The sequence below is a fragment of the Pseudophryne corroboree genome, chromosome 6 (assembly GCF_028390025.1).
Source record: "Pseudophryne corroboree isolate aPseCor3 chromosome 6, aPseCor3.hap2, whole genome shotgun sequence".
In the NCBI taxonomy this organism is placed as follows: domain Eukaryota; kingdom Metazoa; phylum Chordata; class Amphibia; order Anura; family Myobatrachidae; genus Pseudophryne; species Pseudophryne corroboree.
In genome coordinates this window covers 731422892-731450393 of record NC_086449.1, presented here as the reverse complement: position 1 = coordinate 731450393, position 27502 = coordinate 731422892, and the positions used below count along the sequence as shown (strand labels likewise).

General features: G+C 45.5%; 1 protein-coding gene across 2 annotated transcripts in view; it reads left to right on the top strand.

The window, feature by feature from the left end:
• The window catches only part of ABTB3 (ankyrin repeat and BTB domain containing 3), a 386831-nt gene that overhangs the window by 306216 nt on the left and 53113 nt on the right, over nt 1-27502 (top strand). For both annotated transcript variants that reach the window (XM_063928455.1, XM_063928454.1), the window contains 7 exons: nt 1824-1989; nt 4360-4449; nt 5287-5388; nt 7015-7108; nt 11460-11595; nt 11902-12119; nt 23268-23446. In XM_063928455.1, the coding sequence (XP_063784525.1) occupies nt 1824-1989; nt 4360-4449; nt 5287-5388; nt 7015-7108; nt 11460-11595; nt 11902-12119; nt 23268-23446 (985 nt within the window). The remainder of the gene's footprint in view (nt 1-1823; nt 1990-4359; nt 4450-5286; nt 5389-7014; nt 7109-11459; nt 11596-11901; nt 12120-23267; nt 23447-27502) is intronic.

Below are 27502 nucleotides of genomic sequence, written 5' to 3'. Positions count from 1 at the left end.
CCTGATTGGTGCTATGCGTTTTTGCAACAGTCTGCAATCAGATAGCCACCGCCCATGGAGAGTGAAAACCCGCCCCATACAGGTGTGCGATTGCATGTGTACGGCATGTGAAAATTCTGCCAGACAGCTGACAGCTGCAAATCCGTTTGCAACTCACTCACCATCTGATGATTTTTCCATACTGTGCAGTCTGTGCTCAGCCCAGGACTTACTCCTACAGTGCGATAGAATCAGGCTGATCGGGGCCGGAGCTGACGTTACACACCCGCCCTGAAAACACTTGGGAACGCCTGCATTTTTCCTGACACTCCCAGATAACAGCTAGTCACCTTGCGAACGCCCGTACAATTGAAATTTTTGCATCATCCTGTCGCTGTTTGGAAACACACCTGCGCATTGTGGCGCATACGCATGCGGTCTATCGATAATCGGCCACTGTGCGATTTTGCACAAGAGCGATCAGGTCTGAATCAGGCCCTAAATACTGTAGAACCTGGGATACAGGCTTCATAACTATTGCTGCATTTGCAGTCATAATACCCGCAAACGCAGTGCCGGCTGTGCCCAAGGATTCAGTGCCACTGTTTGCAGAAGGGAGGAGATGATGGTATAAGTGAGGAAGAAATAAGCGCACAAGCGAAGAGGGCTCTGCTCGTGAGAGCTTACATTCTAAGGGGGAGGGGCAGACGGACAGGGGGCTAAGACAGTGATTCCTAAACTGTGTGCCGTGGCTCCCTGGGGTGCCTCGGGACACTTGCAGGGGTGCCTTGGATTGGTGGTCCATGACCAATTCAAATTATTTATGGTCAATATAATAGGCAAAAATAGTGCTAGTAGCTGTCAGTCATAAAATATGGGGACAAACAGAAGCAAATCTTGTCCCTCACAACACAATTGACATATAAACACAATCTACTTAATTTAATATTTCTTTCTAAATTTCTCAATAAGAAATTTTTGGCCTAGGGGTGCCGTGAAAGAAATTTGGATACTCTAGGGCGCCGTGATTCAAAAAAGTTTGGAAACCACTGGACTAAGACATCAGCTAGGCCAGAGGTTCCCAAACTAGGTCCTTGAGGTACCCTAACTGTCCAAATTTTAAGGATAATCATGCTTGGGCACAGATGACTTAATCAGTACCTCAGTCACTTTGATTTATACGTCTGTGCTCATCCATGGATATCCTTGGACTGTTAGGGTGCCTTGAGGACCGAGTTTGCGAACCACTGAGCTAAGCCCATTGATACTATAATTGTGTTCTACCACTGAAGCAGCTAGTGCCATTAAACTAAGGTGTGAGCATCATGAATACAGGTTATAAAGTGCCACAGTGATATTACTGCTATTTACTTAATATAAATAGATAGATAGATAGATAGATAGATAGATATTTGTGTATATATAATGTACAGTATGTGCTGAGATACAGTAAAGATGTTGCCACTAAATGGAAGCTGGATGCAGATATTAGTGGTGTTAGGTTATATGATGTATAGTACTGTATGTAATAATATAGATTGCAACCCTACAGTATATTATCTAACCACTAATGATCAAACATAAGACATCTATCATTAAGTGATACTGTGGAAGGAACAGTGAAAAGCCCTCTTGAAAATGACCTTCTGACATCAATAACCAAGAAGAGCCTCTCCAACGTCAGTGTTCAATACGGGAAGCAATCAGGCCTTAAAAGTACAGTGACACAGAAATGCATAATACATTGATTCCTATTTGTGGCCTCAGTTGGAATTAATAAGAACAAATACAAATGTGAAACCAGCAAGGCTGCATGTTAAGCTAGTGACTGTTTTCTTCTGCAGGGCCGATGACTGTTTTTGTGCGTCTCGCAAACTAGACGCCGTGGCCACAGAAGCTAAGTTTAAGCAAGACCTTGGATTTAGGATGTTGAACTGCGGGAGGACGGACTTGGTCAAACAAGCTGTGACTTTGCTGGGTCCTGAAGGAATCAACAGCATGAGCGAACAAGTAAGGAAATGTAATCTGCTGCATATAAATGATGGGTTGGTGCTGTAATGCCAGCGATCGGGATCCCGGAGATCCGCATCCCGACCACGGGATCCCGGCCGTTAGAATGCCGGCGGGGGGTGAGCGCAGCAGAGCGCAGATTCTCTTCCCACTCGACGGGTATCGTGGACGCCCACGAGTGGGAATAGCCCCTGTTTGCCGGAATTCCGGCTGCCGGCATTGTAAGCGTTTAGGATTCCGGCGTTGGTATCCTGACTGCCGGGACCCTCACCACTGGTAAAGCAACTACATCCCATAAATGATAGAACATGCCCTGATAGAAGCAGGGAGGAACTGGTGCAGTTGCACAGTCTTTGCTCTGCATGCAACATCTTTTCCAAATTTATCAATGGAAAGATGGCGCAGCAGGAGAACAGTTGAGGCACAGTGATTGGTCCTGGGTGCATGGTGTGCAGTAAAACACCACACAACAAGGTAGATGTGCATTTAAACAGCTACTGGAGGGGCCGTGGTTGGACCTGCTGCACACAGACATCCCCCAGATCTCTATACACTGCTGAATAGAAGTTATATTATTATTGGCAGTGACAGGTGGATTATTTTCTGCTGAGTCCTGTTATTTAGCCATTTGAGATATTTAAGTTATATGTTACTTCACTTCACCCTTGCCAGGATCTAATGGAGTAAGGCACCGTGGGGGAGATTTATCAAATCTTGGAGAATGTTAAATATAAGGAGAAGGGGTCAACAGAAGGGAAGCCATACACAGGAGGATATTTATCAAAAGTGGAGAAGTTGGCCATTCCAACCAGCTTCTGTCATTTTACAGGCTGTGGTTACTATGAGCAACTTCTCCACTTTTATATCTCTGCAAGATTTGATAATTCTCCTCCTCTGTATGGCTGTTGATACACTTCTTTTCATTCTACATTGGTCCCATATTCTTGTCTTATGATGTATCTTATAAAGCAACACGTGCCAATGTAACAAACTTTTTAATGAGGACAAGACAATCACATTCTATCTATCATTTTGTAGAATGTACTTAAAAACGAATTGGTTGCTATCGGCAACTTGTCCTCTTTAAAAGATTTGGGGGTTCATTTATCAACGAGTGATAAAACTTGTAAGTGATAAAGTTCGTTGCGTATGATAAATGGTGTCCATCAAATCAGCTCCCAACTGTCATGTGTTCAACTCCCAACTGTCATGTGTTCAGCTCCAAACTGTTATTTAGTCAGCTCCTAAGTGTCATGTGTTCAGCTCCTAACTGTCATGTTCAACTCCAAACTGTCATGTGGTCAGCTCCAAACTATCATGTGTTCTGCTCCCAACTTTCATGTGTTCAGCTTCCAACTGTCATTTTTTCAGCTTCTGTCCTGTGTTCAGCTGTTCAGCTCCTGTCATTTTTTCAGCTCCTGTCCTGTGTTCAGCTCCTTTCCTGTGTTCAGCTCCTAACTGATATGTGTTTGAAAAATGACAGTTGGGATCTGATTGGGTAGAGCACCATTTATCATACACAGCAATTTTTATCATTCCCAACGAGTTTTATCGTTGATAAATGGGCCCCTTGATATCATCTAAGGTCTTCTAAATTCTATTGTATTTGATGTTATTTACTTGTTTTATCATTCGTTATGGCGTGAAATAAAAAGTAGCAGTTATATCATATTCATCCCACCTTCACCTTGTTGTATAGCTATTAGGTAATCTGGATTAATACTCAGTTTTTATAAGAACAGGGCAGCAACACCTGATCATTCTGTTGTATGCACGATTGACACCTCAATCATTGTTATATTTGACAACAGGGCAGACACATCAATTTGTTGCAAAAAATTATTTTGAATCTCCCTTTTTGCCACCATTTGAGTTTACCTCAGTTTTTCTCAGAAAATTTTTTTTTTCTTGTCAAGTATCTGTGGGAATTGTGAAAAACACACTTATGGGTGTATATACTGAAGGTTGATTTCCATAGATTTTTACCGATTTCAAATGATCTCAATCGATATTGGGTTTCAGGGACTGAAATACACATATTTTTTTTTTATATCCATTTTTAAATGTTAGTAAGTGTGTGTTTAACACATTTACCCTGGAAACCCAACATCGATTTAGAACTAATTAAAAAAAAAAAAAAAGGAGACGTAAATCAATCTATAGTAAATACACCTTATCCTCTCATTTTTCCACTATATTGGAAAGGAGCTGCAAATCTCAGCAGAAAACCTAGGGAAGGATGTAATCATGTGACCTAAAGCATGTGATCTGAATCGTGAATAAAAAAGACTCAAATATTGAATAGAGTTGATATTTATGTTATTAAATATAGAGTTGATATTTATGTAATTAAATGTTGGTTTTCTGCAGGGAATGACTCCGCTGATGTACGCCTGTGTTAGGGGCGATGAAGCAATGGTACAAATGCTTTTGGATGCTGGGGCAGAACTCAACGTAGAGGTAAGGAATACAATTAGCAATGCTTACTAATTACAGTTACCCAGGAATCCAGCCCGGTAGCGAGCAGGGTTGGTACCGGGTAATGGGGCAGTGTAAATGGGTGACCCAGATCATCCACCCGGGTCCTGTTAAAACAATAGCATAGGGAACATGATGTACTATCGGGAAAATGCAGCGAAATGCCCTTTTTGGGCTTTTGCCGCAATTCCGATACTATACTAAGCTGTGGACGCCAGGACTTCGGTATGGAGCGTTACCACATAGAAGCCTATGAGCTTCTTTCCGCATTCTTCATGGGAGGGATCTAATTGTAGCTCTCCCAGAACCCTCAGCAGCCACCTTGTCCCTCTGCACATGGAAGACCAATCACCGGCGCTGATCGCAAAGAGCAGCTCTTATCGGATAGAGCTGTCCGTTGCGACACTAAACACATAGTTAGTACGGATATTTATTGCCTGACCGGTCAGCATACCAACGCCGGAATGCCAGCAGGGGGGTGGGAGCGAGTGCAGCAAGAACCGAGGTCAGACCCAGGATTTGGGTGGAAAAGGAGTATAAGGGGCAGATTTTTCAAAGATTGGAGAGAGATAAAGTGGAAAGAGATAATAATACCAATAATAATAATAATAATAATACCAACCAATCAGCTGCTAACTGTCATGTTACAGGCTGTGTTTGAAAAATTACAGCAGCTGATTGGTTGGTAATTTATCTTTCTCCACTTTATCTGTCTCCAAGCATTGATAAATCTCCCCCTATGTCTCTGCTTGTTCATTGTAGAATTACATTAACGGAATTCATTTGACTCAAAACTGTATAATTGACTTTTTACTTAAGGTCCCAAGCACGGCGCACAAGTTTCCTTCTGTTCATCCAGAAACCTATCACTGGACTGCCCTGACGTTCGCTGTCCTCCAGGGGCACATTCCTGTGGTGCAGGTAATATTTCTCTACATGTCCGCTGCCTATAGAATATTGGGGGTCATTCCGAGTTGTTCGCTCGCTAGCTGCTGTTAGCAGCATTGCACACGCTAGGCCGCCGCCCTCTGGGAGTGTATCTTAGCTTAGCAGAATAGCGAACGAAAGATTAGCAGAATTGCTAATAAATAATTCTTAGCAGTTTCTGAGTAGCTCGAGACTGACTCCTACACTGCGATCAGCTCAGCCCATTTCGTTCCTGGTTTGACGTCACAAACACGCCCTGTGTTCGGCCAGCCACTCCCCCGTTTCTCCAGACACTTCCGCGTTTTTATCCTGGCACGCCTGCGTTTTTCCGCACACTCCCAGAAAACGGTCAGTTTCCGCCCAGAAACACCCACTTCCTGTCAATCACACTCCGATCACTTCAACGATGAAAATTCTTCGTTCGGACGTGAGTAAATCTACTAAGTTTTGTGCTAAAATACTTAGCGCATGCGCACTGCGTACCATGCGCATGCGCATTTTTGCCTTAATCGCTCCGTTGCGAAAATCGGCAACGAGCGAGCAACTCGGAATGACCCCCATTGTGTCTGTGGAGGTGGGGAGAGAGTGAACTGGTATGGTAGTTAAACCAATGATGGTTGTGGTACAGCACCCGTCACTGACTATTGTAGTGCATTGGCAGTGGGAGGTGTAATGACCCCAAACTGTTACTTTGCACTGTTCATGTAATATGACAGATAGTTTTTGTTAATTCACTTTTTCAGCGGATTATATACAAATATGTGGTGCTACGGGCCAGATTTATAAGTGCACACAATGTCAGCGTAAGGCATGCTCCACAGCCGCACTGCACATACAATTGATTAGCGATTGGGCACGCACACAGAATTTATTCTCAGTGGGCCTGATTCATGTTTGCAAGCAACTGGGCAAAACCATGCTTCACTGCAAGTGGGGCAAATGTGTAACATGTGCAGAAAGAGTTAGATTTGGGTGTGGTGTGTTCAAACTGAAATCTGAATTGCAGTGTAAAAATAAAGCTGTTTAACATATGTAGGCTACATGCAAAAGCAGCCAGTATTTACCCTGCGCAGAAAACATACTGTATTGTATTTGCTCCCCTTGCATGGCAACATGGTTTGTTCCAGGAACAAAGTTATTTCATTGTTTTACTTTTCTTACAAACATGAATCAGGCCCACTGAGTGACAAGTACTCAACTTTTGGGGGAGGTAACAGGGGTTGGGGGTTGTCTAGAAAAATGAAGCATCTCAGGACCATTTTCTAATTTTCTGGGGGTTCCCTAGTCAGCCACTGCGGTGTCTTTAGAGAGCTGCTCAGTCTGAGACATCTTAGGGTTTCTCAGAGGTCCGATGGTGCACCGATGTTCCTAATGTTCTCGCTTGTGGATGTGGGCACAAGACAGCAGCTGAGCCATTGAGCGTATGTTCTCATATAGGCTACCCTGAGCGGGAAATCGCAGCTGTGCATGCAACTGCACGCACCTCTAAGTCACTGCGTTTCCTTTCTCCCAGTTTTCTTTCTTTGTTTTATAGACAGAACTATAAAACATGCCCACATTGTAAATGCCATGCTAATTTCACGTCTAATATTCACCTGGTATATGTGTTTCTGTCCACAGTTACTACTGGATGCCGGTGCTAACGTGGAAGGATCTTTAGAAGCTGGGGAGGAGAATTATTCAGAAACCCCATTGCAATTGGCTGCAGCTGCAGGTACTGTATATTAAGTATGACTAATGTCATTATTGAAGTATGAGACATAGGAGCTAATTCAGACCTGATGGCTGCTGTGCTTGCTCGCATAGCAGCGATCAGATCTGAAATGCGCCGGCGCATGCCAGGCAGCCGACGGCTGTATTAGCGCTGCAATCGCTTCTGCCTGATTGACAGGCAGAGGCGGGAGGGGGCGGGCCGGCGGCGTTTAGGGGGCGCGATCCGGGCAATGCAGGCGTGCCAGGACGGTTGGGGGGCGGGCCGCTGCGGCTGCGTTACATCACACGCAGCCACTGTGACACGGGCAGGGACGAGTAGCTCGCTGCCAGCGCTATGGAGCTGCCCTGGCTTGGAGCTACTCTTCAAGTACAAAAGCATCGCAAGTATAATTTGTTAGCTGTGCCGGGGGTGGGGAAGGCATAGGGGTGAGGAAGATCCATCCACGGAAAGGACATCGCATCCATCTGCCATACTCCTTTGGTCCATATTCTGGACACAAATCGCGGGATCTGAGCGTTTGTGGGACTGGCGAATAGGTCTATTTCCAAGTTCCCAAAGGTTTGGATTATTGTCTGAAAAACTTGGCCTTTTAGGGCCACAGAGTCTAGGGACAGTCTTTTGCGGGACAATGAGTCTGCTAGTTCGTTTAGCTGTCCGGGGACGTAGGACGCGAGAAGGATTAGTTCTAGTATGTTGATGTGCAGCTGGGATTCTTTGGCTGACCAAGTGCGTCTGTGGTTATTGTCATGGAGGGTGTGGGATCTTGGAGAGGGCGAGGAGGAGGAATAAAGAGACTGTTCTAGTGTGACAGCTCCGTCTTTGCCCTTCTGGAGAGGAATATCGTCTCTTTCCAGGTATAATGAGCATAAAGTAAGGTCCTTAGAAGGCCATGCAGTTCCCTTTTCCCAATTGTTGCTAAATCGCGTAGGGATAATCTGCGTTTCTTGAAAAAAATTTGTATATAAGTTTTGATATCTAACCATTTCTCCAGCGGAACTGCTAGAGTGAGAGAATGGGTGTCCAGATTGAACCCCAGGAAAGTTAATGTCTTGGTTGGAGTAAGAATAGATTTCTGGGTGTTTATAGTGAAGCCCAAGTCGGCTAATAAGGAGAGGGCTACTTCTCTGTGTTTCGAAATGGTATCAAGGTCTGCACAAAACGCTCTGCTGGCGCAGGTGAGACATAACGGCTTTCATGACCCGTGTAAATGTATAGGGTGCACATGAGAGGCCAAATTCCATGACAGTCCACTGGTATAAATTGTGTTTCCAAGAGGACCTGAGGAATCGCCTGTGGTTGGGGTGAACTGATATAGAATGGAAAGCTTCTTTTAAGCCTATTTTTATACAGAAGCAGTCCCTTGTGAGTGTATAAGGAATGTCTGAGATACCTTCCATGCAAAACTTCTTCGCTTTCAAGTATCTGTTCAACCCCTTCACGTTTAACACTGGTCTTATTGAGCCATACTGTTATAATATTGGGAATAGGTGGCTTACCCAGCCCCTTACTGCTGGGTCTGCCGGTTCTATTTTTCCCTGTAGCAGTGCTAGTGAAAGTACCTCGTCTAGCTGAGGACTGCAATTCCTTGAACAAGGAATATGATTTGTTAGGCTTGGAAAACGAATCAGGGGAAGGTTTAGCCCAGCCCGAATCGTCTTTAACAACCATTTGTCTGTGGTAATCTTTTGCCATTCTGCGAAAGATTCCTTTAGTGTTTTGTGTGGTACGGGTATGCTTACCGTAGTTGCGACCTCTTTTGTTGTTGTTCCAAGCGTTGGAGGTTGACGCTCTTGTGGTGTCGTTGGACCTGTTACCGAAGCCTCCTGTCTGGGCTCTTCTGTTGCCTTGAAAGTCTCGGGTCGGACCTGCGGCTCTTGAAGTCCGGCCCCTTTGTGGAAAGGTCTTCTTGAACTGATCGTTCCCTTTTTTGAGGTCAGAAAAGGATTTGCGGGCCTTATGTCTAATTTTAACTTCCTCAATAAATTGGGGACCAAATAAGTCGGCATTCTCTAAATTAGGGAATTCTAGGTATTTTGGAGCCAAGTCTGCTAATCCTGCACTGGTTAGCCATCTGGATCTGCAAGTATTGGTAATGTTACTGAATGTCTGGCCTATAATAAGCATTGCTCTGCTGATAGCCTTAAGGAGAGCAAGTTTGGATGCCACTAGCGAATCTATAGAAACGCTGGATTCCCCTTCTCGTTCGGCTTTGTCAAGTACATGTAAGAGGGGGCCCGCTGCATTCGCTATCTTATATTGTATTTTCCTAAGAGTACGGTCAGTGGTGTCATTATATCTCTTTTCGCCCACTATGGAATTCAGGGCTGGGTCTATACCAGGTGCAAATAGTGCAGGCACATCTGGTATCCCTGTATAAGAGCGTAACACAAACTCATCCTCTTTAATGAGTGTTGCTCTAAATGCCAGCTGGGCACATTTTTGTACTTCCGAGTCATGTTTTAGTGCCCAATTTGTGGCGTATAGTTTAGGTGGAGGTGTTTTTCCCGCTAAAGCCACTCTGGCCATTTGGACATCGCTAAATTCTCCGCACTGGGTAGAAGCGGATGATCTTGTCACCTCCTCGGATTCCCAATCCACTGAGGAACAGTGATTGTGTTCATTATAGGCGGAATGTGGTTGTTTTATAGGTGACCCCATGTACTGTGAGTGGGTCAATTAATGCTGCCTGCTACGGGCAGATATATTTTGCCTACTACGGGCAGGAGAATTGTGCTTGCTCCGAGCACTATAAGGCTGTCTGCTACGGACAATGCCAGGAAATGGGGGCATATCACCTGAACAGGTCCCTTTTTTATAAGACTTATTCTTATCTGTCTTTTTTAGTTTTTTCCTGTGTAACAGGCTCCCTGAGCTAGGTGATAACTTTCTGTTCTGCTGAGGGGATTTGCTTACCTCAGCATGAGAGGAGTCAGTCAAGGAAGTTACTGACAGAAAATGTTTTCCTTCTTTTTGTGGGGATATCCTCTGAAGATGTAGAGGATGAGGGAGAAGAATGTGCTGCCCTTTTATGGGCTCTTTTCCCTATAATACTGTCAGCCATGGAGGACATTGTGAGGGAGTCTGTCGCAGAGACAGAGACACAGTCCTCCATGCTAGCGCTGACAGAAAAAATCTGGTCAGTGGCTGAGGCGCACGTGCACGTGACCGTGGGCTCGCACGCGCCGGCGGCCACTGTAAGTGTTGGAGAGGAAGTGAAAATTCTTTCACTCTCCTCTCCCTCAGCGATTTCGGGAGTCTTGCTGCCTAACCCACCTGCTGTTGCTAGGTGGCAAGCCTTTCGAAGAACAAAAGCCCACTTATCGCGGATTTGGCTTTGCCTGCCTGAGGGGTTAATAGGAAAGTCACTATCCACAGTAAATTATCACAGATAATTGGATTCCGAGTTTAGTATGGTTTTAATTTATGTGTACTAATTATCGACATCCCTCCACTTATCGGGTGCATACCAGTGTTAATAAAACCGGTATGTACTTAGAAATGCTATTATAATCGCAAAGGACAGCTCTCCCAATAAGAGCTGTCCTTAGCGATAGAAGGACTTCCGGGTTTAGGACATGGGAGCCCTTCTGTGCATGCGCAGAGTAATGCAGCCGCATGCACAGAAGGACATTTTACAGAGAGGGATCTGATTAGATCCCTCTCTGGAAAATGCAAAAAGAATACTGGATTTTCAGAGTTTTGGATGTATTTTCGGCTTTAGTACATCCCACGCGGTGAATCTTACAGTGTTCAATAGCAAAGTGCTCTATTTCTCAGCTATGTTACTGGTTCTTAGTGAACCTGTAGTCTGCACTTTCATGAGTGCATGCTCAGTCAGCACACAAAATGGCTGCCTCACATGCCTCTTGCTAAGTGTCTGAGGAGAAGATGTATCAAGCCTTGGAGAGAGTTTAAAGGGAGATGTTACCAAAAGCTTCTGTCATTTTCATAGACTATGAGGTTGTTGTATCAAACAATAAAGAAGAGAGGAGAAGTGGACCAGAGGAAAAGTTACCCATAGCAACCAATCAGCCTCTACCTATAATTTTATAGAGTGTCCTTTATAAATGCTGCTTCAAACTTGATTGGTTGTTGTTGGGAAATTCTCAAATAGTCCACATCTCCACTCTTTTCACTGATTAATGCATGTTTGATAAATGGTTGCACTTTATCTCTCTCCAAGTCTTGATACACCTCCTACTTAATGATTGGATAGGCTCCATTTTCTTAAACAGTATAATTTCCCACAATATGGCTACCTACGTGTGTATGTAGTCAACAGGTACAGATAAATGCAGGTTATAGGCACAAAACATTAACTGAACATTAATTTCTTCTCTGATTACTGCAGGAAACTTTGAGCTTGCGAGTTTACTGCTGGAACGCGGAGGAGATCCCATGATAGGAACAATGTACCGAAATGGGATTTCTACAGCACCTCAAGGAGATATGAACTCTTTCAGCCAAGCGGCTGCACACGGGCACAGGTACTTTATAAATAGACTCTCTTACCCGTAACGTTTGTTGTTCTCTAACTGCTTGGAGTGGTCTCTGCTTCAGTGCCGCTACGTGACACTCTCTTTAGTATCACTCTTTTTATTATCATCTCCATGATTGTACAGTTTTAGAAGTTAGCATTTTTCCCACAAACTTTGTTACATTAATTTATTTTGATGAATAATAACTATGTCCGACTGAAAGATCTGTCACCGTGGTTTTAATGTCCTTTCTATCTAATTTTGTTCCTTAAATGTAAGAATGTCATTGATTGTGCCCTTTCTATATTTGCTTAGGAATGTATTCCGGAAGCTACTGTCCCAGCCTGAGAAAGACAAGGGTGACATATTATCACTTGAGGAGATTCTAGCAGAAGGGACAGATGTGCCTGAAACCAACACCTCCTTGTGCCCGAGCCGCAACAGCAAAGCCAAGCTAAAGGCGCTGAAGGAGGCCATGTATCACAGTGCTGAGCACGGATACGTGGACGTGACCATCGATATAAGGAGCTTAGGTACGTGCATGTGTGGTTTGCTGCCGGTTCAGTATAATAAATACTTCTTCATACAAGAAATAGGGACCATATATATATATCTTATTTGGGCAGCTAGAGAGTTGTTATGTGTAGGGCCACTATGAGATCAATGAGGAACAAGGTTGGTGTGCGGCTATGCCCAATTGTTAGACATCTTCAGAAACTGTGCCCTGCCATGTGCAGAGGTGGCATAGGCACACTATCTTGGGGGGCTGACTATGCCCCACCCACCCCTCTCTGTGCTTCTGGGTAGCTGTATTATACATCTGGATTTCACATAACTGTCATAATGTTTTAGCAAAACAGTCTGTCTTATATCTGAAAGCTGTGAAGTCGTTATTACTTTTTAGACAGTTTACGATGGAAAATAAATATAAAGATTCTTATTTGTTTTGATTTATATGGTGCCACATAAATAAGACAACATATGCACAAAATACGAGGGTGGTTCAATAAGTAAGGTAACAAGACCTCACACATGTGTAATGTTCTCTTTTTTATTCTTATTACCCGCCAGGCCAGAGCAGGTAGACTGCTTCCCATCACGGCCATTAGACTGCACCTCATATCAGTCATACTGTCCCAGTGCCAGGTGTAAGATGGCGGGGCTGGCGGACACATGGTCACACATTGAGGTGTGTAGTGTTGTCAGATTTCTGTGTCTAAAGGGCATGACGTTATCACCGTACACCTCAACAAATAGAAACATAGCTTTAAATTTATACAGAGATAAGAGGGCCCTGCTCGTGGGAGCTGTGGCTGGACATAGTGAGGATGAGATCACTGATTACTTCAGAGTGATAATGGTCCTGAGTTTGTGGTGGTTACAGGTGAGAGAACGGACATTAGGGGCGATAATCAGCAAACTGAGCAGGTGCAGCCCATAAGAAATCCTTACTAACGCGCGAACCAATGTGTGGGATGGCGTACGCAGTTGTGTATGATATTGCTATTACTTTAGACGGCTTCTGCAATCAGTGGGCGGTTTAGGGTTCACAACCGAAGATGCAACACCAAACCGATTTGCATCCACCCTTGAATCAAGCTTAGTATAAGGTGTACAGTAATTTTGTGATTAGGTGGTGACCTAAAATCATCACAAAGAGGTGTCTTGGGCGTGTAATGGGAGTGTCTTGGGCATGCAGGTCCATCGCACGGAAGTACACTAGGGGAATTCTTACACTGACGTTTGCATAGTTTCTCATTGACGAATCTGTGAGTAATCGCAGCCACACATGAACTGAATCAGGTGTTATACAAAATCAAGTCAGATGTACAGTATATAGAGGAGAGATTAGTGAAATACAGTATATAGCAGTTCCATGGATGCAATCTGCGAGTCCCGATCTCTGAATGGTCTCCTGCACTGTATTTGTAGACTTGCATTTTGTGAGAGTCATTGTATATGAAGAGCGCGGAGACGATCATGGTTATGGGGGGTATTCAATTGTAGTCTGAACTGCCGCCTTGTCGGAAAGACAGCAGTTTCTGACTTTTTTCGGTTGGAAACTGTTCCGACCTATTCAATCCCTCTGACGTTTTTCCGACAAGTCTGCAATTCTGACTTGTCGGAAAACACGTGGATTGGTGGAATAGCCGCGATCCGTGTGTTTTGTCGGAAGCGCGGCCAAATCCAACAGGTTTAAGGCCCCGTGTCCGACAATGTAAAAAAAAGTCGGATTGGCATTGTCGGGAACGGCCAAATCCTGTCGGATTGAATTCTGGGATGTTGGATCCTTTCCGTCGGAAAGAATCCGACATCAGTTGACTATATCCCTTTATATGCTTTTGCCATATCCCAAACTAATTGGTCTAAAGGGGCACATACTGTACATCAGCCATCACTATTTATTGTTTCACAGATCCTGTGATTTATTTCCCAGATATATTGTTCCCCCACTCCATATGACTTTGCCCATACATTACAGATATTTTTCAATGATTTGAACATAATTTTCAGTTAAACAGATCTGGCAATCTTGAAAGACTTATCAGTTTACTAGAAACAGTCTGCATATCTGCTAATTGTTACCCATACACTAGCAATCTACAGTCCCAATTGATCTGTGAAATTAACAATCCCAATCAATTTGTCGCCGAAATCCGCGATCTATGAACCCCATACATTGTCGATTTATCTGCACAATCGTCTGCAGCAGGGCCGGCTCCAGGCCTACTAGCACCCTGTGCGAGAAAATGTAAAAGCACCCCCTCCCATACTCTATGCGCGCGTCGAAGGCGCACTCCTGGAAAAGTGGGTGTGGCCTCTGAAAAAGTGGGCGGGGCCTCGACTTCATATCACACTATAAATAAATAAATATATTTTCACACCCCCTCTACGCACACAATTAGCAGCATTACACATAACAGCTACAGTAGTGTTCCTTACACACAATGTCTCCAGTATAGTGCCAGCTACACATAATGTCTACAGTAGTGCAGTGCCAGATAGACATGACATGCCCCGCAGCAGTGCCAGCTACACATGACATGCCCCCAGCAGTGCCAGCTACACGACATGCCCCCCAGCAGTGCCAGATAGACATGATATACCCCCCAGCAGTGCCAGATAGACAGGACATGCCACACATGATATGCCGCCCAGCAGTGCCAGCTACACATGATAGTGTTCACTCTAGGATTTTTTTAGGGCAGGGGTGCTGATCACGGGGAGGGCACATTTTGCATTTGGGAGGGCACATATTTAAGTTAGAAGGGCAAAATTATGTACATACTGTAATGCTTGTTGCTCCGTTCAAAATCATGGACCTTGCGCGCCTAAGGCGCGCATCAAAAATTTAGGGGCGTTGCTTCGTGGGGAAGGGGCGCGGCCACATAATAGTGGCAATTCGCATTACACCACACAGTAGTGCAGCTAATACACATTGCACCAGGTAGAACCTCCTATACACACTGCGACAGGTAGAGCACGTTAAGACACTTTGTGCCAGGCAGAGCACGTTAGACACTTTGCGCCAGGCAGAGCACGTTAGACACTTTGCGCCAGGTATTGCACTGAGACATGGGAACACTACATGATATGCCCCCCAGCCGTGCCAGCTAGACACGACATGCCCCCCAGCCGTGCCAGATGCACATGACATGCCCCCCCAGCAGTGCCAGATGCACATGACATGCCCCCCAGCAGTGCCAAATGCACATGACATGCCCCCCCAGCAGTGCCAAATGCACATGACATGCCCCCCCAGCAGTGCGAGAAACATAATTGCCCCCACAGTGCCAGATACATAAATGCCCCCCACAGTGCCAGATACATAAATGCCCTCCACAGTGCCAGATACATAAATGCCCCCCACAGTGCCAGATATATAAATGCCCCCCCACAGTGCCAGATATGCCCCCACAGTCCCAGATAGATAAATGACCCCACATTGCCAGATACATTAATGCCCCCTCACAGTGCCAGATAAATGCCCCCACAGTGCCAGATACATTAATGCCCCCTCACAGTGCCAGATAAATGCCGCCACAGTGCCAGATACATCAATGCCCTCCCCCCAGTGCCAGATATGACCCCACAGACCCAGATAGATACATGACCCCACAGTGCCAGAAATGCCCCCACAGTGCCAGATACATTAATGCCCCCTCACAGTACACAGATAAATGCCCCCACAGTGCCAGATAAATGCCCCCCCACAGTGCCAGATACATTAATGCCCCCCCACAGTGCCAGATAAATGAATGCCCCCCCACAGTGCCAGATAAATGCCCCCCACAGTGCCAGATAAATGTCCCCCACAGTGCCAGATACATTAATGCCCCCCCCCCCAGTGCCAGATATGCCCCCACAGTCCCAGATAGATACATGACCCCACAGTGCCAGAAATTCCCCCACAGTGCCAGATACATTAATGCCCCCTCACAGTGCACAGATAAATGTCCCCCCCCCCCACAGTGGCAGATAAATGAATGCCCCCCACAGTGCCAGATAAATGAATGCCCCTCACAGTGCCAGATAAATGCCCCCCACAGTGCCAGATAAATGCCCCCCACAGTGCCACATATGCCCCCAGTACCTGCTGTGCCGAGGGAGGGGGAGTGCTGCTGTGCGCGCCGCTGCGGCCGCTGTCTGTGCTGTCTGTGCGGCGCCGGTGTCTGACATCAGACGCCGGCGCCACATAGCGCACACCGCGGGAGGACAGCAGGGGAGATCAGGGCCGGCTCCAGGCTCCGGCATGGCGGCGCCAGCGCGCGGCGCCCTTTAAGGGTGGCGCCCTGCGCGGCCGCTCGAGTTGAACATGCCTCGAGCCGGCCCTGGTCTGCAAATTGCCTCAATCGATTGCTGATGTATGGACCCATTAAGTTGCTGAATTGGTGCAATACCATACATTAGACATATGTTCCATCATTTCACCTGGACGTTGTTAATGTCCACCCGTTGTTAACGTTCTTCCACGGAGGTCTGCTGCCAGTTCCAGGTATGAGATGCTAAAATGCAGCCTTGCAGACTAGCGTCTGGGAAGTCATGCGCTCACGTGATGTGTTCTAGAGTATATTGGCAAACATTGGGATTTCTGAATTGTCAGACATAGAAACCTAATTCCAGTGTAAATGCCCCAGAAGTGAACAGCTTATTAACATTCTGCATGTGTCTACATTGGGGATAAATCTGCTTATAGCCAGGTACATTGTGACCTTAAAATCCCCAATGCATAAACTTGACTTATAAATGTTAAGTTAAGGGGGAACTTACTTACATCACTATAAGGACCATTTCAGTGTCATCAGTCTTTCAATAAATATATATCTGACTTTAGCATCAAGTTTCACAGTGTTTAATGAAAAAGTCACTAATTTGCTGACTAGTATTGAGAAACCATTAAACTCTCCGCCTGAACTTGGCCGTCTGTGTCAGTGCAACTGTGTCTTTAGAAGCAGTCGCTGACCACAACGCGCCTGCACCTGGCTAGCCACCCCCTTCTTACCACCCAGATATTCCCCTGAAATGACATCTCTCTGGTGCAATTTTGATCTGTGTTGAGCGGCACTATTCACCCAAACCGCACCTAGGTAGCCTGTTGGGTGATAACCAAACTCATTTGGTTACCCCATTTTGTTACTGAAATTAGGAACTGTCCCAGTGAGAATCAAGCCTCAGTTGGTCTAATGCAGATCCGAATGTGGATCTAGGGTCCTGTTACTCTGCGCTTGGTCGCAGCTATAGACACTTTGCATGTTACTCAGAGCCAGCCCCAATGTGAGAGCTAATACAGACGCCTGGTGTTCCAGCCTGTATCAGTCCTGATGTGTTTATACAGTGTTCCCAGGGACATTCTCCACTAAGTAATGCAATAAAGTGTACAGCTACCACTTCATTCACCCATCCTTGTTCTGCCATAAGATGCATGGCGCGTCCCAGCTGCTCCGCCACAGGTGGCATGTCGCAGAAATTCTTACCTGTTCCTTAATTTAGCATCTCTCGCGCCTCATAGCGGCAACCAGAGTCATTTATAGTGTACTGTGCAGGTAAGATTAGTATATGTATCACAATGCAGATACATTTTCAGTACAAAACTGTGTGGCAGAACTAAACGCTATTTGCTGCGATGAGTATAGATGTACAGTATGTGGACACATTTGTAAATCAAGTGGAATTCAGTCTTATGGAAGCATTACTGTCGTTATTTTTATTTAGCAGTCATAAGCAACGTGAGAAACTGTGGCCATTGTACAAAGAATGGCTGAGCCACAGATGGACCAATTGATTTTATGTGCAAGTACATAACTGCACCGACCAATCGATACTGTAAGTTTCCATGCTCAAAGCCATGTCACTCTATACACATTACAGGAGACGGAGAAATTAATCTCTTCCCCTGTATAAAACGGTAATTAAGATTATTCCAATACTCAAAGAAAGGTCAATAGAGGTGAGTTGTAATGTAAAAGAGAAAGACAATAGCTTTGTATAGCCACAGATACATGCATGTATTAGCATAGCGGTAGGAGAGAATGGTTCCGGAAAAATAAAATAAGGCTACAATATAAAATTATATTAAAAGAGGACATTTAGGAAATTAAATTAAAAGTGGGCATTGCTTATCCCTACATGGACTCCAACCAAATTTGAACAGCTCTGTTTACCAGAGACCCCACCTCGGCATCTAATCTCTGCTATATACCATTTATGTCTAGAGGCCGTAAATACTGGTTTACCCTCTTATGTAAAAGCCTGGCAGACAGAGTTAGCGAAAGACTTATCGGATGGTCTCATATATTTTGATTTACATTTGCTAGCTCCTCCTCTATTCAGGTTTTAGAAACTCAATATAAAATTCTATCCAGATGGTATCGGTGCCCAGTGTATATTCACCAGATGTTTCCGAACTTATCTGATCTCTGCTGGCGATGCAACCAGGCACGAGGCTCCCCACTTCACATCTGGTTGCTATGCCCAGAATTGAACGATTATTGGCAGACAAATAGGAGGTAATCAATAAAAATCACTGGTCTTCCATTGCCAGATATTCCAGAGTTTTGGTTGCTCAATCTTATGGATATGTCCATCTCAAAGTTTAAAAAATCATTACTCCGGCATTTGATGAATGCTGCAAGGGCAACCATAATGTGTTTCTGGAGATCCTAGACTCGTCCTCCTATCTCTCAGTGGTTCCAGAGATTAGACAGATACAGATGGGTCCACGGTTATCTTGACTAGTTTTCTGCACCTAGGCGCAACATGACTTATTAGCATAAACCCTTCATCTATTGTTCTCAGCTGCAATACAATACAGAGAACAATACAGCAGGGGATTAAGTCATTACAGCAGGGGATTAATCCGACTGGCCAGTCTCAGTTAATCCTATTAAAGGTCAAGATAAACGTGGACCCATCTGTATATGCTAATGGAAGACCTTACGTCCTCATCAAAACCATCCTCCTCTGACTTTACTACTACCTGGTACACATGGTTATGCTTTAAAGAGACCTCAGATTACGTTCTTTATGCTGCCCCCCCCTTCCTGACACAACCCCTTAGATGACACAGATGTCTCTTCTTTTCTCTTTTCTCCTCTCTCGGTTGTTTCCCTCCTTCTACTCTTCTTCTCTTGCTATTGTTTTATATTTGAGTTTTATCTATGTAGCAAAGTGGAATGCTATACTTCTGTGATGTTTCATACTTGTATAACCATATTGCACTTTGGTACTATACATAAGACATTTCTCTTTTGATATTGATGCTATTTGCTATTATGTCCCAGCTGAACTATTTATAATAGTTTGTATGTTTTGCTGTCTTTTCTCAATAAAAATTGATTGCTTAAAAAAAAAATGGGGGAGGGACATTGCTGAAACGAGAGGAGCAAGTATGACAATTGGAGATTGGGGAAGTTATAAGAGGGCATTAGTGTGGTTAGTGTAGATGGGAGTAGGGTAAGCACTAGTAAACAGATGGGTTCTCAAATTGCATTTAAATATTTGCAAGCTGCGGGAGAGTCTGATTGGGCATGGTAGGGTAGCAGCATGGGAGAAGTCTGCCAGAGTCAGATGTGGTTACTAGTGATGAAGCAATGCACAGACTAGAGATAAGCTGGATACACACCTATGAAATCGTCTTATAGATCGTAAGAAAAACAATCTGTTGGTAAGATATTGGGCTAAATTCAGTAAGGATTGCAGATTCTGCTTTTTAGCAATATTTGCAATCGCATGCTGGGGGCTGCTCATCGCAGGTCAAGGCTGTCCATCATGCGACCCACCGCCCACCCACTGCGATCTCACTCTAATTGCAATTAGATCGTGGTGGCAGAAACGAATGACCCTGAAGCCTTATGCCGGGGCAGCCTGGCTGTCCTGCCGCCATTTTTTCAGTTGGAATGCTTGTGTGTGATGACACGCAGCCACCCCAAAAACGCCGCTGACATGTCATCTATATTCCCATTGCTAGTATACCTTTATGCCCATTGCTAGTAACATGCCACTCATATGCCCATTTCTTCTTAGTACTGGCTGCCTTATGATCCTACAGCAGTAGAACTTCCTAGGCAGTATTAGGAGGCAGTGACGCTCCCATGACACCCTAATGTTTGTCTATTTGTTTTTTGTAAAGGACCCCCTTCACTCTTAGGGGTCAATTTAATTACCAGCGAATTGCCAGCAATGCCCATAATGTGCCATTGTGACAGAATCAGCATACCCACAAACACCCAGATTGCTATTAAAATATGCATTTTTGCTGTGGCAGTAAATCATGAGCATCGCCCATAACTGAGTTGACCCCTTACAGTCTCCCTGTAACTGAATAAGATGGTACACATACAGTGCAGCCAAGAGTTGTATTAGCAGCACAGCTATTATCAGTTAGAATAGCTCATAGTCCTCCTCACTGTACATTGTAAGACTATTGGAGAGTCTATGGGGGTCATTCCGAGTTGATCGCTCGCTAGCTATTTTTTGCAGTGCTGCGAACAGATAGTCGCCGCCTATAGGGGAGTGTATGTTAGCTTTGCAAGTGTGCGATCGCATGTGCAGCCGAGCGGGACAAAAAAGTTTTGTGCAGTGTCTGAGTAGCTCAGAACTTACTCAGCCGCAGCGATCACTTCAGCCTGTCCGGTCCCGGAATTGACGTCAGACACCCGCCCTGCAAACGCTTCGACACGCCTGCGTTTTTCTTGCACTCCCTGAAAACGGTCAGTTGACACCCACAAACGCCTTCTTCCTGTCAGTCTCCTTGCGATCGGCTGTGCGAATAGATTCTTCATAAAATCCATCGCTCAGCAACGATCCGCTTTGTACCCGTACGACATACGCATGCACAGTTCTGACCTGATAGCAGCGCAGCGAAAAATCCTAGCGTGCGATCAGGTTGGAATGACCCCCTATGATCACCCGCCCGGGACATCATTGATCATCTGCATTACACTCAGCTATTCCTGTGACACTAAACATTCACTGTGGAATCTGGCAGTTACAGTACATTGACTTGAGTCCAAAAAAATCTACATACAGTATATGAGGACACATTGGCTACATTATATACATTTACTGTGATCGATGGACAATTTAAATCCATTATATTTTTCTAAAATGTAACTAATTAATTCCCTCTATTTTTCCGGTTATGTGCTACTTTGTATATGGGATGCAAGCCTACTGGCTACAAATGAGGCACAGACTCTTTATCCACAGGGGGACCAATAATTCAGCAATGCACACAAAGAAATATGTTACTGGCATTGCTTTTGCTTTTGCCTTTTTTTAAGGCCTATAAATGACCAATGGCCTTGGAACGGTCGCAGAGAGGATTTATTTGCAATGTGATAGACAGTCAGAGAACGCCGTATTCAGGGATTTTGTCAGCCTGCGACTGATATCCGGTACTCAGTAACAGTGGCTCCCAAGTCTCAGTTCTTGCAGCCATGCTGCGCATATATATATGACCCTTATTAATCTTCTTTGGCTGTTGATGGATGATTCCTAAATATCCACTAAATATCTCAATACTAGTCAAAAGACAGCGGCAGTGTAATCGTCCGAGCCTTTGTAATGGTTAATGAAGCGACACATTATAATTTAATTCCACTAACTGAGTTACATTTATAGTTTAGTTTAAAATCCTCTTGCTAGATGTAAATTGCTTTTTTAGTCCAATCTACAAACCTTTGTAATTGACGGTTTCAGAATTAAAAGGAAACCAGCGCAGTTGTCACAGGTGTTTAAATCAGCCCCCAGCTGTGCAGCGATGGAACTTCCTGACATTGTATTCAGATGATGTGACCAGTGTCAGCGGAAGACTACAAGGGAGGACGCTAAGAATGAGCTCCATGGCCTGTATATTTAAAGCGCTATTTACAGGTGAAGCAGCATTTATACACCGTGGTACTTAATGTTATTTACACGTAACGTAAATATCCATAGCTACCAGTGGCGGATTTTACCTGCTGCAGCCCTCCCAGTAAAATCTGCCACTTACAGGGACTGCCTAGCAGTGGCAGTGACTTCCCATTGGAAGCGCTCCCTCCTAATGACAGCCAGACAGGGAGTCACAGGGGAGGGGTTTTCTTCCCCTGGGACTGCTAGTCCGGACTGTCATAGCAGAGAATACGCTTCCCATGATAAGCCACTCCCCTGCTATTACAGCAGCCCAATCTGACTTCTAGGAGCTGCAAATGATGCAGTCTCTAGAAGACAGCCTGTTCTCTACCAGCGCTTGGCTTAAGCCCCTCCTCCTGCTATTGCTGACGTAAGTCCCGGTGACGTGAGCCGTCGATCACTGGGAGGGCAGGGAGCAAGGAGGAGATCAGCCAGCCCCACCCCAGCCAGGCAGGTAAGGAGCTGTCGCTGATAGCTACTCATAGCTCATAAGTTTAATCAGAGACCTGTCACAAGGTGAGCCATAGAGTCTGATTAAGAGGTTTATACACTGCCAATGTCGGAAGTAGTGAAGTGATTTTCCCAATTGTGTCTCTTCAGTGTCACAGGTCTAATTTCAGGCTAGACAGGGAAACGTGTTTTAAAAAAGTAGTGGCTGATCCCAGACAGTGACAGGGAGGTGTCTTAGTGCACGCACGGAGATGGCCCGCCTTATGGGCGTATTATGGGAGTGTCACAGGTGTGGCAGTGACAGTGGCTGCTTACACAGGTGCTCGACCACTCACATACTGTAGTAGCCCATACTCAGATGGAGAAAGTATAGTGGTGGGGTGTACGGATGCTGAAAGTGGGTGTCTCGGTCCTTGCTCATGCAGATGCACGGATGTACATGAGGGAAGGGTCTTGTAGGGGCATTTGCATAAGGTCGCAGACTGGTGATCGCCAATACATCCGGCTGCATGCCCTTCTGTGTCCACCTATGAATCAAACCCATATTCCCCACTGGATAAGTAGCCATGGAATACAGCTCTCTGTATTACATTATGCTTCATCTGTATATACGTATTATCTATTATGAGGAAGTAAATACCAGTCTGCAAACCGTATCTGGATGGTGATTTCTTCTCATCAGTAGGCACAGGTTAAATGACCGTATCATGGTGGTGACCTCATAATATGATCAATAGTTTGGAAAAACAGGTTTGTCTTGTTACAGAATAATTCCTGCCTATGGTAACCCAATGTGTAAAGTGATAGCACCTGTATAATTCACAGTGTGTCATTTCTAGGAGTCCCGTGGACCCTTCACACGTGGCTGGAATCCCTGCGCATCTCCTTCCACCAGCACAGACGACCTCTCATTCAGTGTCTGCTGAAAGAATTCAAGTCTATTCAAGAGGAGGAATACACCGAGGAACTGATTACACAAGGGCTGCCCCTGATGTCTGAGATATTAAAGGCTAGCAAGGTATGGATGTCTGCTGGATTTCCTTTATGTTCCCTCTGTAATGTATATGTATTTTTTCTTTTTTGATCTATATACTGTAGTTAAGATTTTCTTTGCGGTTTTTAGGTATCAGACTCATGGATTGTATTTAGGGCCTGATTCAGACCTGATTGCCGTTGTGCCTTTTCGCAGGGCGGCTGATTATTGATCCACTGCACATGCATACCAATGGTAATGCGCACGTGCTAGACCAAACTGCAAAAGAATCCAGCATCTTTTCTGATCACTACGCATACGCAGGCTGATTGACAGGAAACGGACGTTTGGGGGTGGTACCTGACCGTTTTCTGGGAGTGTCAGGAAAAAACGCAAGAGTTACTAAGCGTTTTCAGGGAGGGCATGTGACGTCAACTCCGGATCCGATCAGCCTGTTTGTATCGCACCGTAGGAGTAAGTCCTGGGCTACGCACAGACTGCACAGACTGGAAAAATCATTAGATGGTGAGTGAGTTGCGAATGGATTTGCAGCTAACCGGCGTTTGCAAAGCTTTCTGCACACTTGCATGGGGCGGTTATTCACTCTGTTTGGGTGGCGACTATGTGATTGCAAATCTCTGTAAATTCGCAGAGGAGCGATCAGTTCTGAACCGGGCCCTTAGCACTATTGACTGGTATAAAAATGCAAATAAGCCTCAGACATGTATGGAGTATACAGTAGCTTGGAATTTGCCTTCACCCCATCAGTGTAATATGGTGAGACTGGTTCTCTAGTGCTTCACTTGCTGACTAGAACAACCTGTTCTGTACTGATGAAGTCATTCTAGACTGGTCTATTCGCAGTTAGGTGTTCTGTGTTCTGTGTCAGCACAAACATGACCCCAAGGAGTTCTGGACAACTTAAAAGTTTGGGCCATATTCACCCCTGTTGTAAAAATAAATGAAAATGGCTTACGGTAATCTGAACTAGTGATGGCCATAAAATGGTGTACCATTGGTAGAAAATCATCATCCTACTGTGATACTATGCTAAATACTGCAGCTGCTACTGTGAAACTAAGTTAATGCTGTAGCCGATAGTCGTCTATTGCTGCCTATTGAGACGCCCATCGGCTGTAGCTCTAATTTACTATGGTGTGCACAAAGGCATACCACAGAGCGGACGTCGCTCAGAATGTCTAATGCCAATGGTATTTCGCTGCCGGCGTCAATGGAACTGCATCTTTCAATGCAGTCCCTGACACCAGTACACCCCCAACATGCCCACCAACTGGAACCCCCCACCCCCGTCACTGCCTGGGAATGTAAGATGGACAGTATTATCTGCATCTGGGGTTGTTATGCTGGGTGTGGAAATGTACTTGTTGGGCATTTCGGGGTCGTATGGGGTTGTGATGACATGAGGCTGCTATAATGAGCATGAAAATCAATGCAGTGTGCATCGGGTACCTTGGTGCATAAGGAATATTATTTTTTACCACATTACTTCTTTGCCACATCTGGCATAATTCTGTGTCCTAAACACAGTATATCCTTCTTTTGGTAACCTGATCCATACGTTGCATGGCTTCCCAACTGAAGGCTGTTTTGGCATACCAGGCTGGGGCATGTCTCATACCTTTTGAACAAGGATCACAGTGTTCACATATTGGGGGTCATTCCGAGTTGTTCGCTCTGTAAAAATCTTCGCATCGCAGCGATTTTCCGCTTAATGCGCATGCGCAATGTCCGCACTGCGACTGCGCCAAGTAAATTTGCTATGCAGTCAGGATTTTTACTCACGGCTTTTTCATCGTTCTGGCGATCGTAATGTGATTGACAGGAAATGGGTGTTACTGGGCGGAAACAGGCCGTTTTATGGGCGTGTGGGGAAAAACGCTACCGTTTCCGGAAAAAACGCAGGAGTGGCCGGAGAAACGGGGGAGTGTCTGGGCGAACGCTGGGTGTGTTTGTGACGTCAAACCAGGAACGACAAGCACTGAAATGATCGCAGATGCCGAGTAAGTCTGAAGCTACTCAGAAACTGCTACGAGGTGTGTAATCGCAATATTGCGAATACATCGTTCGCAATTTTAAGATGCTAAGATTCACTCCCAGTAGGCGGCGGCTTAGCATGAGCAAATCTGCTAAAATCCGCTTGTGAGCGAACAACTCGGAATGACCCCCATTGTTGGAGGTGTCAGTAGAGGTGACCAGTTTTACAGTATTGCAGTTCTCAGACAAATGCTATTGGTGGGTTGTTCTGGAGATACAGTGGGCACAGTAATAACACCTGCAGAGCTCACTTATGGCTCCTTCTTTTGCATGTTTGTTGCCTGAGCAACAGTGAGTAGGGAGAATGGTTTTAATGAAAGGTTGAGGGCCTAATTCAGACTATGCAGCGATCACAGTCTGCAGCCCTATCCCGGGAGCCCAGTGAGATACTAAAAGCATCTCAGGGCTGCGATCGCCTCTGCCTGATGGACAGGCGGAGGCGGTCGCGGGGCGGGAGGGGGTGTGCCAGTAGTGCTAGATCACAGTTGGCGGGGCGCGGTCTGGACAACGCAGGCGTATCCGGACCGTTGCGGGGGCAGGCCGCGGAGGCTGCGTAACACTACATGCAGCCATTATACCTGGGATGCGGCAGGTAGCCTCCTGCGTGCACAGATAGAATGTGCACTAGCTGCGCAGGCAGGGAGCTACTCGCCGGGTGCGAAGGCATTGCTGCCGTGCAATGCTTTCGCACCCATGTGCTGAGGGGGCAGAGCCAGACATGCGGGGAGTACTAGCCCTGTGCTGGGCGTCCTACCGCATGTCTGAAATGATCATAGATGTGCTAAAATTAGCACAGCTACGATCAGGTCTGAATTAGGCCCTCAGTTCACTATTGTGCACAATTTCCATGCTACTTATCATGGTATCTCGTCATTGGTGCGATGGTTTCATTAGAGACCTCCAGGCAGGACTGCCAAGAGAAATCCTGGGCCCGGGTACAGTTACTTCCCGGGCCCCCCTGCAGGGTGTGTGGCTACAACCTGTTAGTTGCATGGCTGCACCGCTTTGGGCGCATGTCTAGCACATGAGAAATACCCACTCACAGGAGCATGACATGCCTCCCGGCAATTAGGACACAAGTGTTCACTATTAGGATGGTGGGACAGTCACATAAAAGCTGTATTGGTTGCAGAGTACATTCCCTGGAACACCTTCATTTTGTGAAAGTGGCTCCCCCTTTTTGTAATTTTGGGATAAGAGCATACTTGCCTACTCTCCCGGAATGGCCGGGAGGCTCCCGAAAATCGGGTGACCCTCCCGGCCCCACGGAAGAGCAGACAAGTCTCCCGGTTTTTCAGTTTGAGAGTAAAGTGGGCGGTCCAGACAGTAGATGACGTGATTTTTGTTGAATCGCGTCATCATAGTCATGCCCCCTGCTGTAAAATGCCGGTTATAGCGGCATTACAGAGCGGGGGGCGTGATTTAGACGTTGTGACGCTGTAAACCCGCCCTCATTCTGCATCTGCCCCTCCTCCACCACGCCCCGTTCCGCCTCCTCCCCACCCCCTCCTCTCGTCATTGTCCAGCCCAGCCCCTCCACTGAGCCCAGAGAGAGCTGCCAGAAAGTAGGCAAGTATGGATAAAGGATGCACTAGAGCGTGTAAGTGCAATCACTGTATACACACACATACATATATAAACACACACAGATAGTATATGCAGAAATACCACAGAACTTTTTAGGACTTACTATGATTATAGTTGAATAAACTGAAATGTTGACTAGCACATTAGTGGTCATCACCAGAATATATTGTTACATTAGTAAGTCCCGAGAGTGCCACAGTATTTCTGCTTATACTACCGTCATCCCACTTGGGCACCCGGGCAATTGTGCAGTATTTTAGACAGAGTACCAGCCATGACATATATAGATATAGACAGACAGACACACACACACATGTATATAGGGGGTAATTCTGAGTTGGTCGCAGCAGGATTTTTTTTAGTAGTTGGGCAAAACCATGTGCACTGCAGGGGAGGCAGATATAACATGTGCAGAGAGAGTTAGATTTGGGTGGGTTATTTTGTTTCTGTGCAGGGTAA